The sequence below is a fragment of the Hylobates moloch genome, unplaced genomic scaffold, assembly GCF_009828535.3.
Source record: "Hylobates moloch isolate HMO894 unplaced genomic scaffold, HMol_V3 SCAFFOLD_10, whole genome shotgun sequence".
In the NCBI taxonomy this organism is placed as follows: domain Eukaryota; kingdom Metazoa; phylum Chordata; class Mammalia; order Primates; family Hylobatidae; genus Hylobates; species Hylobates moloch.
The window spans coordinates 22,922,678-22,941,008 of NW_026652285.1; the positions used below are offsets into that span (position 1 = coordinate 22,922,678).

The 18,331-nt window shown below is 52.8% G+C and overlaps 1 protein-coding gene across 1 annotated transcript; it reads left to right on the top strand.

Moving 5' to 3' along the window:
• Window positions 1–8,946: 8,946 nt before the first annotated feature.
• On the top strand, window positions 8,947–17,360 carry LOC116474748 (transcription factor CP2-like protein 1). The gene is made up of 11 exons (XM_032163452.1): window positions 8,947–9,090; window positions 9,571–9,722; window positions 9,862–9,930; window positions 11,494–11,600; window positions 14,727–14,745; window positions 14,792–14,904; window positions 15,463–15,568; window positions 16,015–16,112; window positions 16,341–16,395; window positions 16,647–16,740; window positions 17,130–17,360. Exons 7-11 carry the CDS (start codon window positions 15,485–15,487, stop codon window positions 17,258–17,260), a joined length of 462 nt encoding a protein of 153 aa, XP_032019343.1. The 5' UTR covers window positions 8,947–9,090; window positions 9,571–9,722; window positions 9,862–9,930; window positions 11,494–11,600; window positions 14,727–14,745; window positions 14,792–14,904; window positions 15,463–15,484; the 3' UTR covers window positions 17,261–17,360.
• The last annotated feature ends 971 nt before the right edge of the window (window positions 17,361–18,331 follow it).

The window sequence follows — 18,331 nt, forward strand, 5'->3', positions numbered from 1 at the left end:
CTAAATTTTTATATTTTTAGTAGAGACGGGGTTTCACCGTGTTAGCCAGGATGGTCTTGATCTCCTGATTTCGTGATCCGACCTCCTCGGCCTCCCAGAGTGCTGGGATTACAGGCGTGAGCCACCGCGTCTGGCCATTATTTTTCTTTCCCTCCTTTCTTCTGGGAAATTTGTCCCTTCCCAGTGCTTTCTCTGAGGCAGAGAGAAGAAAACCGCTTCCTTCTTTCACTTTCCTCGGCCATTTGGAGCCTGGTATTCTGTGGGGGAACCAACTCAGAAGTGATGATTCTTGGACAAAGAGATGCTAACTAGATACAGAGAAGAATTCCCAGGGGAACCCGTAGTTCTGGCAACCGAGGAAAGCCAGGGAAGTTGGAGGACTGTGGGGCCCATCTAGTCTGGACATCAGAAGCCTGAGGTGGGGCAAGCATGGCGGAGGCAGGGGGCTGGATGCCATGACCTCTGGATGTCCTTCCCGGCCTGCAGCCTTTGTGTTTCAGAGCGGTCTCTCCTGAACTAAGTCTGAGTCATCGCTCTTAGTACTGACAACTCCCACTGCAGTGGATCAGAGATGAGGTGGAAGCAGCCTGGCCAGCCTCTCCTGGGAAGGAAGGAGCATTGCCCCATGTCAGATTCGGAGGGCAGAAATGAGGGGCAGGCAGAGCAAGGGCCAGGTGCTGCCGGGGGGATGAATGGCAGCCATACTCTGGAGGGCTCCCTCAGAAGTGGCAATAGAACTACTGGGGTGCCTCTTGTTGGGAAAGTGGGCAGTGGGCTCTTGGGAGCCCTGGGACAGGGATGACTTCAAATCTGCATGCAGCAAAATGTCTAGCACACGAAGAGAGACCAGTCCTCAGCCCAGCTCTGCCTTTTGCTTCCTGTTTTGTGACCTTGGGCAGACAGCTGTCTATCTCTAAAGGTACTTGAGTTTCCTTCTTGTCAGACTGGCAGAATTGGATTAGATTAGTTTGAAATAAGGAGTTGGATTAAAATGAAGGCAATAATGATATATCTCTTAGCACTCTTTTGAGGATTAAATGAGTTAATGTACGTAAAGAGATGGACAGGTTGGGCGCGGTGGCTCATGCCTGTAATCCCAGCACTTTGGGAGGCCAAGGCGGGTGGATCACCTGAGGTCAGGAGTTTGAGACCAGCCTGGCCAACATGGCGAAACCCCATCTCTACTAAAAATACAAAAAATTAGCCAGATGGGGTGGTGGGCACCTGTAATCCCAGCTATTCGGGAGGCTGAGGCAGGAGAATTGCTTGAATCTGGGAGGCGGAGGTTGCAGAGAGCCGAGACTGCACCACTGCACTCCAACTTGGGCAACAAGAGCGAAATTCAATCTCAAAAAATAAAAAGTAAAAAAATAAAGAGATGGACAGAATAAATGCACAGTAAATGGATGTTATTTTATTCATTTATTTATTTTGAGACAAGGTCTCACACTGCTGCCCAGGCTGGAGTGCAGTAGCACAGTCATGGCTCACTGCAGCCTCTACCTCCCTGGCTCAAGTGATCCTCCCACCTCAGCCTCCCAAGTAACTGGGTCTACAGGCATGTTCTACTGAACTCAGCCTGTTAATTCTTATGTTATTATTAGTTACTGTTAATTACTACTAATTATTATTAATAGTAATATTATTATTGGGGATTTTTAACCTTGGACTTGCGAGTGAGCTTCAGGGAGTTCATGAACCACTTGAAGCTGTGTAAAATTATGGAAGATAATAAACATTCTCTGAGGAAAGTTGAGCTTTCAGCTACTCCTCAGGGCATCTGAGATCCCCAAAAGATTAAGAGACACTGGCCTATATGACCCCCAGGAACTCTCCTCTGTGAGTGGCTGAGATTCTCTGATGTGAGGAATTGCTTCTCCTCCCATGGTGGTGATCCTTGCATCAACACCTCCAGTCCAAGCCCTTTGCATCTGTGGCCTCTGCCCCATGGGTCACCCAGGACAGAAAACATGAGTGACTGGCCTTTCCCTGCAGCTTTAGAATCAGGGTGCCTAGTGTGGAGGCGCCCGAAGTGGTTGGGAGCTGAGTCTAGGTTCCTGTCTCCCAGCTGGGGAAGGGAAAGGGGTCCAAGCCCAGCAGGGCCAGGGATGCAGAGACCACAGTGAGAGGCCTGGCCTTGCCCCAGTGTCCCCTACCTCCCCCCACCAGCCCACCTGGGGGCCCGAGAGGCAGATACCACTCTAATGAGCTAAGGCTCATGGCAGGCAGCGGTAATTATGATTTTATGGAAATACAGAAGGCTCTTATGCAAGTGCCTGACATACTTCCCGGCTGTGGCATCTGGGACAGCCAGGTCCCCAGGGGCTGGAGAAGGCCCCCCCACACCCCCTGCTGCCTCCAGCCCCTGAAGCTTGGGACACTGGCCTGGAGCCACCCTCCCACTGCCCGTGGCACTGTCCCTAACACGCCCTGGGTGAGCTCTTCCCGTGCTCTGCGCCCCAGGCCTCCTGGAGGGGAACAACATGGGCTCTGTGTATGCAATCCCTCATGCCCTCCCTCCTGCTGCCCCCGCTCCCCACCACAAAGCCAGGATCTCTGGGAGAGCTGTTCTGAGGGGATAATGAGGTTATAGCTGTTTCCTTTTCCTCAATGAAGAAAACCCCTCTCTCGAGGAACACGTCCTCTTCTGTTCTGTTTCTTTTCTCCTTGAGGCTGGGGACTCGGGGCTGACAGCAGCCATGGTGGGGTGGGGGTGGGGCATCCTAGCCCTTGGCCGCCCCTCCCCAGCCCTGTGCCAGTTTGTCTACACTGAGCCCCCACCCCTGTGCTTCCAATAGTGTCCTGAAGCCACTGCTCCTGTCCTCTAGTCTATCCCCCTACCCACCCACAAAGCATCTGTTACCAAGGTAACAGCAAGAGCATAACTTTGGGGTAAGCAAGGGGGTGGAGCCCTGCAGAGGAGGGGCATGGTTGAGGGTTAGAATTTTGGAGAGATGAGCACTGTGGACCCCCGGATTCTTCAAGGAGGATCTTTTGCTGGAGAGGAGACCCCACGCAGGCTGGGGAGGGGCTGTGGCTGAGAGCGTATGGAAAGGAGGGAGGATGAAGTCTGGTCGCAGCTGGATTGGGTGTTAGCGGTGAGGGTGCCCATGGCTTACTGTGTGGGACAAGCGTGAGTGTGGTGATGCCGAGGAGACTTCGAGGCAGAGAGGATGAGCCTGACTTTAACTCCTCCCTTGGGGTTAACGCCTGGGGAGAGATCCTGCGGCGGGGAAGTCTAGACCCAGCTGAAGCAGCCTGGGGACCTGCGGCTGGCCTGGGCCCACACTGCCCCCTGCAGACTGCACAGAAAGCAGCACCGGGGCAGCCCAGGGGTTCAGGCGGGGCCTTTGAGGGTCTGCATTGGAGACCATCTAAACCATGAGGTCCTACCAAGTGTATGGAATGGTCCCGAGCACCGGGGGCACCTAGTACCTGCATTCGAGGCCCTTCCGTAGATTCTGACCCAGAGAGGGGTAATACAGAGGCCCACATCAAGCTGAGCTAACGGGGGCCATCGAGTGGACTGGAAGGCAGAGGGGACCAGAATATCCTAGGCAGAGGGAACAGCCTAGGCAAAGGCATGGAGGTGTGAAACAGAACAGCCGGTTCCGGAGCTACTGGAAAGCCCAGAGGGAGAGAGGTGGTGAGCGCCAAAGGCAGGAAAAAGTGAACAAACGGCCTTGAATGCTGGATCAGGAAGCTGGTTTTCTCTGCACAAAGGGGCTTCTCAAACTCATTCACTGGAGCCCCAAAGAGCAATTCAGAGATACCATAGGGGACAGGGTGGGGCGGGGCGAGGAGTGGGGAGCAGGCAAAGTGGTTCACTCCAAACTTGAGAGGGATTTAAAGACAAGGCTCTATTTTAAACATTGGTGCAAGCCTTGCGTTTGACTCCAAGAATATCTGTGTTAGTTTTCCTACCAAAAATATGATTTTTAGCACTAACCATTGTGTGCCATGGATAGCCCGGAACATGACCCATAGTTACCCAGGGACTCCACAGCCCAGCTTCAGGATGGCACTGAGGGTAACGGGAGGCCATGGAGTGTTCTCCATAGAAGAGTAATTGGGTCATTCCTGTGTCTTAGGGAGGTCTCTCTGGCTCCCAAGGGCAGCATACTAGACATAGAGGACCAAGTAGAGGGCTCCTAGTATCCTTCTGGTGGCCAAAGGCTTCACAGCAAAAATAGATAGGAAGAGCCACCTTGCCTGGCCTAATATTTGTTTTTAAAAGGCTGGGCATGGTGGCTTATGCCTGTAATGGTAGCACTTCGGGAGGCTGAAGTAGGAGGATCACTTGAGACAGGAGTTTGAGACTAGACTGGGCAACATAGTGAGACCCCATCTCTACAAAAAAATTTTGTAGGGCTGGGCGCGGTGGCTCACGCCTGTAATCCTAGCACTTTGGGAGGCTGAGGCTGGCAGATCATGAGGTCAGGAGTTCGAGATCAGCCTGGCCAATGTGGTGAAACCTCATCTCTACTAAAAATATAAAAAATTAGCCAGGTGTGGTGGCACATGCCTGTAATCCTAGCTACTTGGGAGGCTGAGGTAGGAGAATTGCTTGAACTCGGGAGGTGGAGGTTGCAGTGAGCCGAGATCATGCCACTGCACTCCAGCCTGGGCGACAGAGTGAGACTCCATCTCAAAAAAAAAAAAATGTAATTAGCCAGGCATGGTGGCTAGAGCACATAGTCCCAGCTACTTGGGAGTCTGAGGTAGGAGGATTGCTTGAGTGTAGGAGGTCGAGGTTGCAGTGAGCCATGATCGTGCCATTACACTACAACCTGGGAGACAAAATGAGACCCTGTCTCTAAGAAAAATAAAAGCCCACACATATGTATCCTGAAGAGTGGGGCATAGAGCAGTGATTAAGAGCAGGGACTAGCCAGGCATGGTGGATTACACCGGTAATCCCAGCACTTTGGGAGGCCAAGGCGGGTGGATCACAAGTCAGGAGATCAAGACCATCCTGGCTAACACGGTGAAACCCTGTCTCTACTAAAAATACAAAAAATTAGCTGGGTGTGGTGGCGGGTGCCTGTAGTCCCAGCTACTCGGGAGGCTGAGGCAGGAGAATAGCGTGAACCCGGGAGATGGAGGTTGCAGAGAGCTGAGATCGCGCCACTGCACTCCAGCCTGAGTGACAGAGTGAGACTCTGACTCAAAAAAAAAAAAAAAAAAGAGCAGGGACTGTGACTCAAATGGCCTGGGTTCAAATCCTGGCTCTGTTTCCTCCTAGCTATGTGACCCTGGGCTAGCTACCTAACCTCTCTGAGTCTCAGTTTCCCCATCTATAGAATGGGGATCAATAATAGAGTAACAGAAAAAAAATAGTATCTACTACGTAAGAAAGTTTGAAAAGTAGTCTGAGGTCACACTGAGCACTGAAGAACAGCCTGCTAAAGAAACAGACCTGGCTGGGCACAGTGGTTCACACCTGTAATCCCAGCACTTTGGGAGGCCGAGGCAGGCAGATCACCTGAGGTCAGGAGTTTGAGACCAGCCTGACCAACATGGGGAAACCCCGTCTCTACTGAAAATACAGAAATTAGCCGGGCGTGGTGGCAGGTGCCTATAATCCCAGGTACTGGGGAGGCTGAGGCAGGAGAATCGCTTGAACCTGAGATCATGCCACTGCACTCCAGCCTGTGCAACAGAGCGAGACTCCGTCTCAAAAAAAAAAAAAAAAAGAAAAAAGAAACAGGCCCCTGGCTGAGTATAGTGGCTCACATCTGTAATCCCAGCACCTGCACTTTGGGAGGCCAAGGCAGGTGGATCACCTAAGGTCAGGAGTTCAAGACCAGCCTGACCAACATGGTGAAAACCTGTCTCTACTAAAAATACAAAAATTAGCTGGGCGTGGTGGTGGGCACCTGTAGTCCCAGCTACTCAGGAGGCTGAGGCACGAGAATAATTTGTACCCAGAAGGTGGAGGGTGCAGTGAGCTGAGACCGCACCATTGCACTCTAGTCTGGGTAACAGAGCAAGACTCTGTCTCAAAAAAAAACCAAAAAAAGAAAAAGACCCTCTATACTTAGAAGTGTTATACAAATAAACCTATATCCTTAAGTGTTAAATAAATAAACCTTTGATGTACTAGGCCCTGGGGAAACAATGGAGAAAAGGGGAATATTTATTGAGGGGTCAATTATTGTCTCTATTTCTGGGGTAAAAGCTCTCATCATCCCCCTTATGCAGTTGCAACAAGAGGCTCAGAAATGTTAAGTCACTGGCCCAAGGCCACACAGCTGGGCTTGAACTCTCAGAGTCCATCTCGAGAAACATGCTCTGGCTGGGCGCAGTGGCTCATGCCTGTAATCCCAGCACTTTGGGAGGCCAAGGCGGGCAGATCACCTGAGGTCAAGAGTTCGGGACCAGCCCAGCCAACATGGTGAAACCCTGTCTCTACTAAAAATACAAAAATTAGCTGGGCGTGGTCCACGCGCCTGTAATCCCAGCTACTCGGGAGGCTGAGGCACAAGAATCGCTTGAACCCGGGAGGCGGAGGTTGCTGTGAGCTGAGATCATGCCACTGCACTTCAGCCTGGGTGACAGAGTGAGACTTGGTCTCAAAAAAAAAAAGGAAGAAAATAAAATAAACGTGCTCTTAACCCCAACACTATTGCACATCTCTTAGTCCCTGCCCTCTGGGAGCTTTCACTCTGGTGGGAAAAAAGACATTAGACAAAGTACGCAAACCTTCACTGCACGTTGGATAATTACCATGAAGGACCTTGGTAGAGCACTGCAAAGCCCAGAGACAGAAGGGGAGAACGTGAGCATCAGCTGGAGGGGCTGTGGGAAGGGCTAAGAAGCAGGCAAGTTTGAAATGTGAGCAGTCTTCCCCAGGAGAGACTTAAGGTGGTGCTAGAGAGGACCTCAGGTGGAAAAGACTGAGGGTTTGAGCCAGCCCTACTCACAGTCTAACTCCAGAGGGCGCTGCTCAGGGCAGGTGATGCCCTGTAAACTGTACCCGGAGGTGCCAGGGACATTTAGCTGGGACGGGGACCCTTCACCTCACTTCTGGGGTGGAGACATTTGTGTGCACAGATGCACAGACCACACAGTGATTGCCATATGGTATTGTCAGCTGTGTGTGTGTGTGTGTGTGTGTGTGTCCTGTAAGTGAAAAACATCCTACGGGCTCCAATCTACTCCTTTCATCATAATTTTGCCTGGAACTCAGGACTCAGCCCTTTTGACCACCCGCATGTGGGGAGCATGGGGTGGCTGAGCTCTGGATAGGGCAGGTTTCTACCCACCCAGGTATCCTGAGAGACAGCCTGGCATACGGTAGGCACTCAAGAACGGTTTGTTGAATGAATGAATGAATGAATAGACAGCTTCCTCTCCCAGCCCATCCTTTCTTTGAGGGAGGGGCAAACTTCACTCTCCAGCTCTCCAGGTTGGAATGTTGCCTGGGAATAGGAAACAAAACAAAATGTTCTGGTTGGAGTAGAAAAAGGCCCCACCCCTGCTCAGACAGGCACGACTCCCCCCAGGCCAGCACCAAGCCACACAGGGACCCCTCCTAGCCTCCTCTCCGCCTCTTCCTGGGATCCTGCTCTGCCCTCCCCAAGGGCTCGAGGGTGCCTTAAGCCTGCTCGAAAGGCCGGGGGCCCTTCGAGCCTGAGCTCTGGCTCAGGAATCCTTGTGGACTGGGAGGGCTGAGCCTGGTTCCTTGCTTGCCACCCTGTGCCTGCAGATGTGCCACTGTCCGTGGGAGTGATAGAACCCTACCCAACTCAGGGCGTGGGGTAGGTCCTCAGAGCCTTGGGGATAATGTATGGAGGGGACCTCAGGGCCTCCGGCTGCTTCTTTGGCCCCAGCAGCAGGAATGCCTCCATCCCCTCTGCTCCCCCATCCTCCCCACTTGGATTCCATCCAGCCTCCTGGGGGGAGAAAACCCGTGGGACCAAGTGCCAGGTGCCTGGAGATGCAGGTGGCAGAGCAGGGGACAGGCATCTCTTTGGCTCTGCCACCCCCCAGGCAGACCCCCCAGAATCTGGGAGCCTGGGTAGCTAGAGTCCCATGAGTCAGCCACATTTTAGTACCCCATCTCTGCTCTCTGCCCTAGTTCTGTTTATATCAAACACAGTAGTAGGAGGTGGGCAGGGGGCTGGGGCTGTCTGTGTACAGTGACAACACGTACTCAGTGTGGAGAAAGAGGCCCGCTCCCAGGCTGACTGTATTTGTCCACAAACACGGCCTGCTCTAAGCCCCAGGGCAAGGAAGGGGCAAAAGGACCAGCCCCACTGGAGCTCCTGGGCTGCTCTAGTGGGGAGCCCTCCTGGGCACGCCTCCCTCTCTTGGAAGCGCCACCCCCTGGAGTGTTTCCACAACAAGCTGGGCTGTGTTCTGTAAACTCCAGTCCCCTAGCTAGGTAGCCCCCAGCTAAAGGACAGGTGTCCTGCCACCAGTGCACATGTGCGTGTGTGTGGGGGGGTGGGGGGGCAGAGGCAGGGAGAGGAGGGAGGGAGGGCAGAGGAGGGAGGAACGGCAGTGGGCATCAGAGGCCCTTTTGCAGGTCCCTGTGAGGCTGTGTCTGCCTGTTCTGTCCCCTAGAGTAGACAGGTTTCTCCCGTGGGGTCAGGGGAGGGGCCGATCCCAGGGGTCTCCAGGACTCTGTGTGGCTTATGGATCTGGGGCCAATCTTGAAACCTGAGAGTGCCACTCATTGCCCCTGGGCCTCTTGGGGACCAGTAGAGGACTGGACATCCATCCTTGTGACTTCGTTTTGCTGTATCCTCCCCTTCAAGTTAATGATTGCTGGGGAGCCCTGGGGACCCAGATCTTGATTCCCCACAACCTGGGCTGCCCCCACAGGTCCGGAGTGTGCTAGAGCCCTGGGTGCTCAGCCAATAAGAGGCCCAGGCCCCGCCCCACCCTTTTGCGGGTGTGCTTCTGTGTATAAAGGTGGAGGCCCCAGGTGAGGGGCCCAGTGGGTGCAGCCCAACCCCACGCTGAGCTGTTTCACAGCCGGCCCTGCCCCGTCTCCAAGATGCTGTTTTGGCACAACCGGCCGGAGCATCTATGGCCCAGTCCTGGGGATATATACCCTGGGCCCCACAGCAGCCTGCTCAGGTAAGGGCTGGATCCCCCAGGTCCCTGGGAAGGTGCTGGTCTGAAGTTGGGGTGGACCTCATCCATTTCAAGCTGACGGGAGTGGGGATCCCATTCCTGGGCTCCTCTGGAGATGGGGAAGTTGTCAAATGTACCTGGAGTTCAGTGTGTCCTGGGACGTGTCAAAAACACCCTGATCCCACGTAGGACATTTTTGTTGGGAATTTACTCAGTATCAGGCAAACTTTGAGGTTGCAAAGACAAGTAATTGATGGCAGCTGTTGAGTAGAACGGCCACAAATCTGAGATCAGCACCTTCAGGGAGGCCTCCTGGAGGCCCGAGGAGCTGAATGGGGGTCCTTTCGGCCCTGGCTGCAGCTTGGGGACCTGCTACAGGAAACTGGGTTCCCCAGAGGGAAGGTCTGGCATAGAGAGTCAAAGACCTTTAGAAAAGGGGATGGACAGGGCAGAAAGCTGGCAGAGCCCTCCTCTCCCTGGCAGGGAGCCCCTGCCCTTGCCCTACTTGAAGCAGGAGGAGTTGCCCAACATCCCTGGCGCGGAGCTGCCCTGCCCTATGTTCCAGTACGTGCTCTGTGCAGCTACCTCGCCAGCCGTGAAGCAGCAGGAGGAGACCCTCACCTACCTGAACCAGGGTATGCTAGGCCTGGGAGAGGGGAGGAGCGAGTGGGCAGTGAGCTCCGGAAGCTGGGCCCAGGGTGAGCTGGAGGTGGTAGGTGCCACTCTGCCCCTCAGAGTGGGGCTCACGCATCCCCTTAATCCCTCCCAGGCCAGTCCTATGAGGTCCGGATGCTCTGCAGCTCCAAGCCGTGTGATGCCACCCAGTGCCCCCAGCTGCTGAAGGTGGGTACACTCCTCCCCAGAAGTGGCAAAGGCTGGGTATGACTGTTTCTCTGGGCAAGAAGCCAATGTCATCACAGTGATGTCATCATCACGGAGAACCCTCTCACGTCCGTCATTTAATTGGACCCTCATAACAGCTCAGTGGTGGGCAAGAATTGAAGAAACAGGCAGAGAGAAGTTAAGTGTTTTCTCAAGGACACAGAGCCAGCAAGTAGCAGAACTGAGATTTAGAAACACATTTACACAGTGTAGGCTGGCCGCAGTGGCTCACGCCTGTAATCCCAGCACTTTGGGAGGCTGAGGCGGGCGGATCACCTGAGGTCAGGAGTTAAAGACCAGCCACGGTGAAACCCCGTCTCTACTAAAAATACGAAAATTACCTGGGCATGTAGGCGCACACCTGTAATCCCAGGTACTCGGGAGGCTGAGGCATGAGAATGGCTTGAACCCAGAAAGCAGAGGGTGCAGTGAGCGAAGATGGCACCACTACACTCCAGCCTGAGCAACAGAGCAGACTCTGTCTCAAAAATAATAATAATAATAAAAATAATAAAATTGGAAATATATTTACACAGTGTTATTCACACACGTGACCTTTTCTCAAAAAATTACCTCTTTAGCCCCCATTCTATGCCAGAAAATGTTCCATGAGCTAGGGATTCATCAGTAATGAGACAGATGGGCCGGGCGCGGTGGCTCACGCTTGTAATCCCAGCACTTTGGGAGGCCGAGGCGGGCGGATCCCGAGGTCAGGAGATGGAGACCACGGTGAAACCCCGTCTCTACCAAAAAAATACAAAAAATTAGCCGGGCGTGGTGGCAGGCGCCTGTAATCCCAGCTACTCGGAGAGGCTGAGGCAGGAGAATGGCGTGAACCCGGGAGGCGGAGCTTGCAGTGAGCCGAGATCGCGCCACTGCACTCCAGCCTGGGTGACAGAGCGAGACTCCGTCTCAAAAAAAAAAAAAAAAAAAAAAGTAATGAGACAGATGTAGTTCCCTTCCTCAGGAGGCTTGCATTCTACTAAGACAAACAAGTAATTACACACATTCTGTGAAATGACCAACAGTGACATGTTGCAAAGGAATGGGTGGCGTGCCTAGGGTGGGAAGGCATTAACTCCCCCTTTTTACAGATGAGGAAACTGAGGCTCAGGGCCTCTAGATTACTTCTCTGGTTCACAGTTGTGAGTGGCAGATGGGCATTTGAACACGGATTGGTGATTCTAAGTCCTAATGCCTCCTGGGGTAGGAAGGGAGGTGTGGGAAGGTCAGCCTACACAGGTGTGAAGACTTGAGTCCTCAATGCCGGCATCCTCTGACTGTGCGCCACGCCCTCCTGTGGCTGCAGAGTGTGGTGCAGGTGGCGTTCCATGACCCGCACCTGCGGTACACAGAGCAGCAGCAGCTGGCTGGGTGGAGGTGGAGCCGGGCCCAGGGACCGCATCCTGGACATCCATGAGTGGGGAAAGGCCGGGGGCCCTTCGAGCCTGAGCTCTGGCTCAGGAATCCTTGTGGACTGGGAGGGCTGAGCCTGGTTCCTTGCTTGCCACCCTGTGCCTGCAGATGTGCCACTGTCCGTGGGAGTGATAGAACCCTAAGTGCTGCTCTCACAACTCAACATGGTGGAGTTTCACTGGGACCCAACCAAGAGGACGTCTCTCTTCCTGCAGGTGAGCCTGAAGCTGGGCCTGGGAAAAGGCTGGAGGTCAGATGGGGGTGGCAACCGTGTAGGTGGAAAAGGAAGGTGATTTGGGGAGGGGTGAGGGGAAAATAAGAATGACTCTCGGCCAGGTGTGAAAAAAAAGGATAAATATTTTTTTCTTTTCTTTTTTTTTCTTTTTGAGATGGAGTTTCACTCTTGTTGCCCAGGCTGAAGCGCAATGGCGTGATCTCAGCTCACCGCAACCTCCCTCTCAGGTTCAAGCAATTCTCCTACCTGAGCCTCCTGAGTAGCTGGGATTACAGGCATGCGCCACTATGCCCGGCTAATTTTGTATTTTTAGTAGAGACGGGGTTTCTCCATGTTGGTCAGGCTGGTCTTGAACTCTCAACCTCAGGTGATTCACCCACCTCAGCCTCCCAAAGTGCTGGGATTACAGGCGTGACCCACCGTGCCTGCCTTACCACTTCTTAGCATGGACCTTACCCAGGTCCTGTAGCCTCTGTGAGCCTTAGTTTCCTCACTCTAAAGTTGGACTCTTTCACTGTTTTTCATGGGATTATGGGCAGGCTACTCTGAGTACTGGGTGTGAAGAGAGGAAGATGCTGCTTACCCTTAGAATCCTGGTGCCAGGCCAAACACAGAGGCTGCAGGCTGCTTGGGGTGGCAGGCCTGAAAGGCTTCCTAGAGTGGATTGGCAGATTTAGCAAATAAAATATAGGATGCTCAAATTTGAATTTTACTTTATTTTTATTTATTTTATTTTATTTATTTATTTATTTATTTTTTGAGACAGAGTCACCCAGGCTGGAGTGCAATGGCGCGGTCTCAGCTCACTGCAACCTCTGCCTCCCAGGTTCAGGCGATTCTCCTGTCTCAGCCTCCTGAGTAGCTGGGATTACAGGCATAGGCCACGATGCCCAGATAATTTTTTTTTTTTTTTAGTAGAGACAGGGTTTCACCATATTGGCCAGGTTGGTCTCAAACTCCTGACCTCAGGTGATTCTCCTGCCTCGGCCTCCCAATGTTCTGGGATTACAGGCGTGAGCCACTGTGCCCCACTGTATTTATTTATTTTGAAACAGAGTGTTGCTTTGTTGCCCAGGCTAGAGTACAGTGGTGTGATCCCAACTCACTGCAACCTCTGTCTCCTAGTTTCAAGCGATTTTCCTGCCTCAGCCTCCCAAGTAGCTGGGATTACGGGAGCGTGCCACCATACCCAGCTAATTTTTGTATTTTAGTAGAGAGATGAGGGTCTTACCATGTTGGCCAGGCTGGTCTTGAACTCCTGACCTCAAGTGATCTGCCCACCTCAGCCTCCCAAAGTGCTGGGATTACAGGCATGAGCCACTGCACCCAGCATTATTATTTTAAATTATTGTTTTCTTATATAGAGAGGGTCTCACTCTGTCACCTAGACTGGAGTGCAGTGATGCAATCATAGCTCACTGCAGCCTGGAACTCCTGGGTATAGGGAATCCTCCTGCCTCAGCCTCCCGAGTAACTGGGACTATAGGCATGTGCCACCAGGCCCAGCTAATTCTTAAATTTTTTTGTAGAGGTGAGGTCTCACTCTGTTGCCCAGGCTGGCCTCAGACTCCTGGCCCAAAGCAATCCTCTTGCCTCTGTCTCCTACTGTGTGCTGGGATTATAGGGGTGAGCCACCACGCCAGCCAAATTTAAATTTTAAATGTTTTTTAAAACAAAATCTCTTGAACCCAGGAGGCAGAGGTTGCAGTGAGCCGAGACTGCACCACTGCACTCCAGCCTGGGCGACAGAGGGAGACTCCGTCTCAAAAAAAAAAAAAAGAATTTTTTAAGTATAAGTATATTCCATGCAATAGTTGAGATACACTTAAACTAAAAATTATTTGTTGTTTATCTGAGATTCAAACTTTACTAGGCATCCTGTATTTTATCTGGCCACTCTACCCTTGAAGGGATGTCTTGGCTCAGATGTGAGTAGGGGAGCTTTCTGGGTAGAGGCCTCTGGGGAAAACTCTGCAGGTGTGCTGGGGTCCTGATTAGGGAGGCAGGGTGGGTCAGTGGGTTCACTGACGGATGAGAAAGAGCAGCCGTGCAGCAATGCTTGACTTGACTCTTTAAGGTGATCCAATACCAGGGTTAGGAACTTTGCTTCTGGTCTCATAACCATGGGGAGCCATTGAAGGATTTTGACCAAGGGAAAGAAACTAGTAAAGTGATGCTTTAAGAATGGAAACTTGGGGCCAGGCGCGGTGGCTCACACCTGTAATCCCAGCACTTTGGGAGGCCAAGGCAGGTGGTTCACGAGGTCAGGAAATCAAGACCATCCTGGCTAACATGGTGAAACCCTGTCTCTACTAAAAATACAAAAAATTAGCCGGGCGTAGTGGTGGGCACCTGTAGTCCCAGCTACTCGGGAGGCTGAGGCAGGAGAATGGTGTGAACTTGGGAGATGGAGCTTGCAGTGAACCAACCGGACCAACATGGAGAAACCCCATCTCTACTAAAAATACAAAATTAGCTGGGTGTGGTGGCACATGCCTGTAATCCCAGCTACTTGGGAGGCTGAGGCAGGAGAATTGCTTGAACCTGGGAGGTGGAGTTTGCTGTGAGCCGAGATCATGCCATTGCACTCCAGCCTGGGCAACAAAAGTAAAAACTCCGTCTCAAAAAAAAAAAAAAAAAGAATGGAAGCTTGGCCGGGAGCTATGGTTCATGACAGTAATCCAAGCACTTTGGGAGGCCGAGGCGGGGGGATCACTTGAGGTCATGAGTTCGAGACCAGCCTGGCCAACATGATGAAACCCCCATCTCTCATCTCTACTAAAAATACAAAAATTAGCTGGGCACGGTGGCACGTGCCAGTAGTCCCAGCTATTCCGGAGTCTGAGGCAGGAGAATCGCTTGAACCTGAGAGGCGGAGGTTGCAGTGAGCCAAGATCACACCATTGCACTCCAGCCTGGATGACAGAGCAAGACCCCGTCTCAAAAAATAAATAAAAATAGAATGGACACTGGTTGGGGATGGAAATTTGCTGTAGTAGTATGTGGCTGACAGGTGGCAGGCGGGTAACTGGTTTTGGGTGGACTCCCTTGCGTGTGGGTGGATCTGGAGTTGCCCTGTTTTCTCTTTGTTTCTTCTCCATCTCAGTTCACACCTCAGAAGAAAGGTGGAGAGAAAGGCAGAAGAAAGGTGGAGAGAAAGGCAGAAGAAAGGTGGAGAGAAAGGGATCCCTTTCCACCTCCAGATCAACACCTTCAGGCCCAGTGACAAGGGGCTGCCGCTAGACCACCTGCACTCGGCTGGCTGCCTCATCAAGGTGTTTAAGGTACAGGCAGCAATGGGGCCCATTTTCCTCCCTCTCAGGGCTGTCACCTGGCCTCGCCGGCTGTGTGGGTTCTGGCCCCATGTTGCTGTGGATCCTCAGCCTGCTGTGCCCCATCTCTTGGACTGTTTCCTTTTCTGTACACAGAGGGATGGGGCTTGGTCTCTGTCTCACAGCCAATCCAACAGAGCCACTGAAGAGAGGCGGGCAGGTAAAGAAAGAGCCTTTGGGCCGGGCATGGTGGCTCATGCCTGTAATCCCAGCACTTTGGGAGGCTGAGGTAGGCGGATCACAAGGTCAAGAGGTCGAGACAAGCCTGGCCAACATGGTGAAATTCTGTCTCTACTAAAAATACAAAAATTAGCTGGGCGTGGTGGCACGAGCCTGTAGTCCCAGCTACTTGGGAGGCTGAGGCAGGACAATCGCTTGAACCCAGGAGGTGGAGGTTGCGGTGAGCTGAGATGATGACACTGCGCTCCAACCTGCACAACACAGTGAGACTCCAGCTCAAAAAAAAAAAAAAGAGAGGAGCCTGAGGCTTTCCTCATCATCCTCCTGCAGCCCAAAGGAGAGGAAACTGAAAATGGACCGCGAGAATATGGAGAAACAGCCCCTGCATGAGAGGGACAAGTATCAGACCGCCTGCGAGAGCACTGTCTTCTTGGAGGTGCGTGTGTTGGGGCGAGAGCAGGAGGGGAGAGTTGGAGAAAAGATCCTCACGGTACAGATGGGGAAATGGAGGCCTCCAGGGCTCTGACTGCTGCAAGCCCATCACAGCCCCGCGGGGACTCTTCCACTTCCTGCGAAGGGCACTCTCTGCCCTGTCTGTGGTTGTTGAAGCTTCCAGGAGCTGACGCCCTCCAGGCTGCCTGTCCTACACGGGCCATCGCCACCTCCTTCCTTGTGTGCTCCCTCTGCCTGGCCCCCTCCTCCTACTGCTGCTCCTCCTGGCCAGCTCCTCCAAGGCCCTTCCTCACTGCCGCAGGCCTGCCGGCTGGTTAATTTCTTCCTTCCTGTGGAAACTCAGTCCACTTGTCAGGCCCCTGGTCAGCTGTTAATATACAGGTGGAGAGAAGGGAGCAATGACTAGCATTGCTGTGTGTTTGCCTGCAGTGTTCGCCATGGCTGGAGTCCCCTGCAAGGCCCCGGCCACCTCTCAGCTCTCTGGCTCTGACCTCTCCCCACTCCTGCAGGCTTTTGTGCTTAGAAAGGTGAGGCAGGATGAGCACCTCCTGTCAGCCCTTTGGGGTGAGAGTGAAGAAAAGAGCTCCCAGCCCAGGCATGGAGCAAAGGGCAGGGCTGAGGATTGGTAGGGAATATGTGGGGTGAGGACAGGAGCAAGCTCTCTGTCCCAGGGCAGGCCTGGAGGAAGGGTGTTGGTGGAGGGAGACTGGCTGCAATGCTCCGCAGAGTTCTTGAACTTTTGCTCCTCCTCATAGGCTCTATTCCTCACCGCCATTCGCTCTGGACACCTTGGGGTGTAGCCCAGTTGAGGTGAGCCTTCCCCTTCCCACTCCCCACTGTCCCAAAGCCTTCTCGGCAGCTTCGTCTCAAGCTCCAGAATGGAGTGGCCCTGCCCCCTGGTGGCCAGATGTGATATGGCCATAGATTGTAACAACCTGATAGGACTGGGCAGGAACAGTCTCCCTTTTCAGACTTGGGACCTCCTAAGGAAGGGTCTGTTTCCCTTTCTTGTTCTGTCCCTGGGTCCTGGTATTACCTGGACCATCCATTTTATACCTCAGGATCTGAACCATAAAGCCCCCATCTCAGAGACACAGCAATGGTTGCATCAGCACCGGTTCTCCAGCTACTGCCAGATGCTGGCCAACTTCACTGGTGAGGCTAGTGTCTGACAGGAGCCAGACCTGTAGGGGACTGTGAGTGGGTGGGACACACAGGCAGGAAGCCTGTCTCTGTCTCGGCTTGTTGTGAGCCCTTCAACTAACCTTTATTGACTAAGAGTTGCCCAGCATTGTGCTACGCTCTCGTCTCACGAATTATCCCATATAATTTATACACTATCCCTTGAGGACAGTGCCCAGAGAGGTTAAATAACTTGCCCAAGGACACACAGCTAACAAGTAGCAGAACTGGGGTTTAAATCCAAGTCTGACTCCCATGTCTGAGCACACTAGGGCTATTTGTAGACTAACAGACTGTGTCCCTTACTTCCCACCCTTGATCCCAGGCCTGTTTCCTCAGTCTGGCCCTGTCTGACTCTACAGGTCCGGATCTGCTGAAGTGTACACGCCAGGACCTTATCCAAATCTGCGGGGCTGCTGATGGGATCCGCCTTTTCAATACTCTTAGAGCCAGGTGCTGGGCACTGCCAATGAGGGTCCCCTTCCCACTGTAGTGGCCCTTACTAACTTAGCTAGAAGGTATGTTTCATACAATTTTTTTTTTTTTTAATATGGAGTTTCACTCTTCTTGCCCAGGCTGGAATGCAATGGTGCGATCTTGGCTCACTGCAACCTCTGCCTTGGGTTCAAGTGATTATCCTGCCTCAGCCTCCTGGGTAGCTGGGATTACAGGCGTCTGCCACCATGCCTGGCCAATTTTTTTTTTTTTTTTTTTTTTTTGAGACGGAGTCTTTCGCAGGCCGGACTGCAGTGGCCCTATCTTGGCTCACTGCAAGCTCCGCCTCCTGGGTTCATGCCATTCTCCCGCCTCAGCCTCTCCGAGTAGCTGGGACTACAGGCACCCCCCACCACGCCCGGCTAATTTTTTGTATTTTTAGTAGAGACGAGGTTTCACCATGTTCGTCAGGCTGGTCTTGAACTCCTGACCTCAGGTGATCCACCTGCCTTGGCCTCCCAAAGTGCTGGGATTACAGGAGTGAGCCACTGTGCCCAGTTCATACAATGTTTAAGCCAGAAGTCACCTTAAAGACCACTTAGTCCCACTCCCTCTTTTTACATCAGAAACTCAGGCCCAAGAAGGACAGTGACCAGTCTGAGGTCACAACCCAAGGCTGGCAGGGCTGGGGTGAAAAGCTAGGCTCCTGTGACCTCCTCCTTCTGTGGCCATCCCACCTGCATCATTCCATTTCTGGGGATAGAGATGTCTGTGGGGTTTTTTCTTCCCCATTTTTTCTCTCCCTAGTGTCCAGCATTCATTAAGTACCTAAGAACTGCTTAGTGACCTCCCTCCCTCGAGACCTGGAAGGAGGCTGGGATCTCTCCTAGGACGGGGGCTAGAAGTGGGAGCTGTTAGTTCAGGTATAAGACTGATACATAGATTGTTTTCCTGGCCCAGGCCCATCTGTCACCGACTGACTTTGTATGTGGCTCAGGAGACCTCTAGGCAAGGGAACGAGGTTCCTAAAAACCCTGACTCAGGTGAGGTTCTGGCCTCTCTCTCCAGAAGATAGGAAATTCAGGTGTAGCTGCATGAAACCTCTCCCTAGAAGAGGAATGGTGATACC

Coding starts and splice junctions, on each gene's coding strand:
- LOC116474748 (XM_032163452.1), top strand. CDS start 15,485: ATGGACCGCGAGAATATGGAGAAACAGCCCCTGCATGAGAGGGACAAG. Junction 16,113..16,340: donor AGGCTTTTGTGCTTAGAAAG/GTGAGGCAGGAT, acceptor TCCTCCTCATAG/GCTCTATTCCTCACCGCCAT. Junction 16,396..16,646: donor TGGGGTGTAGCCCAGTTGAG/GTGAGCCTTCCC, acceptor TTTATACCTCAG/GATCTGAACCATAAAGCCCC.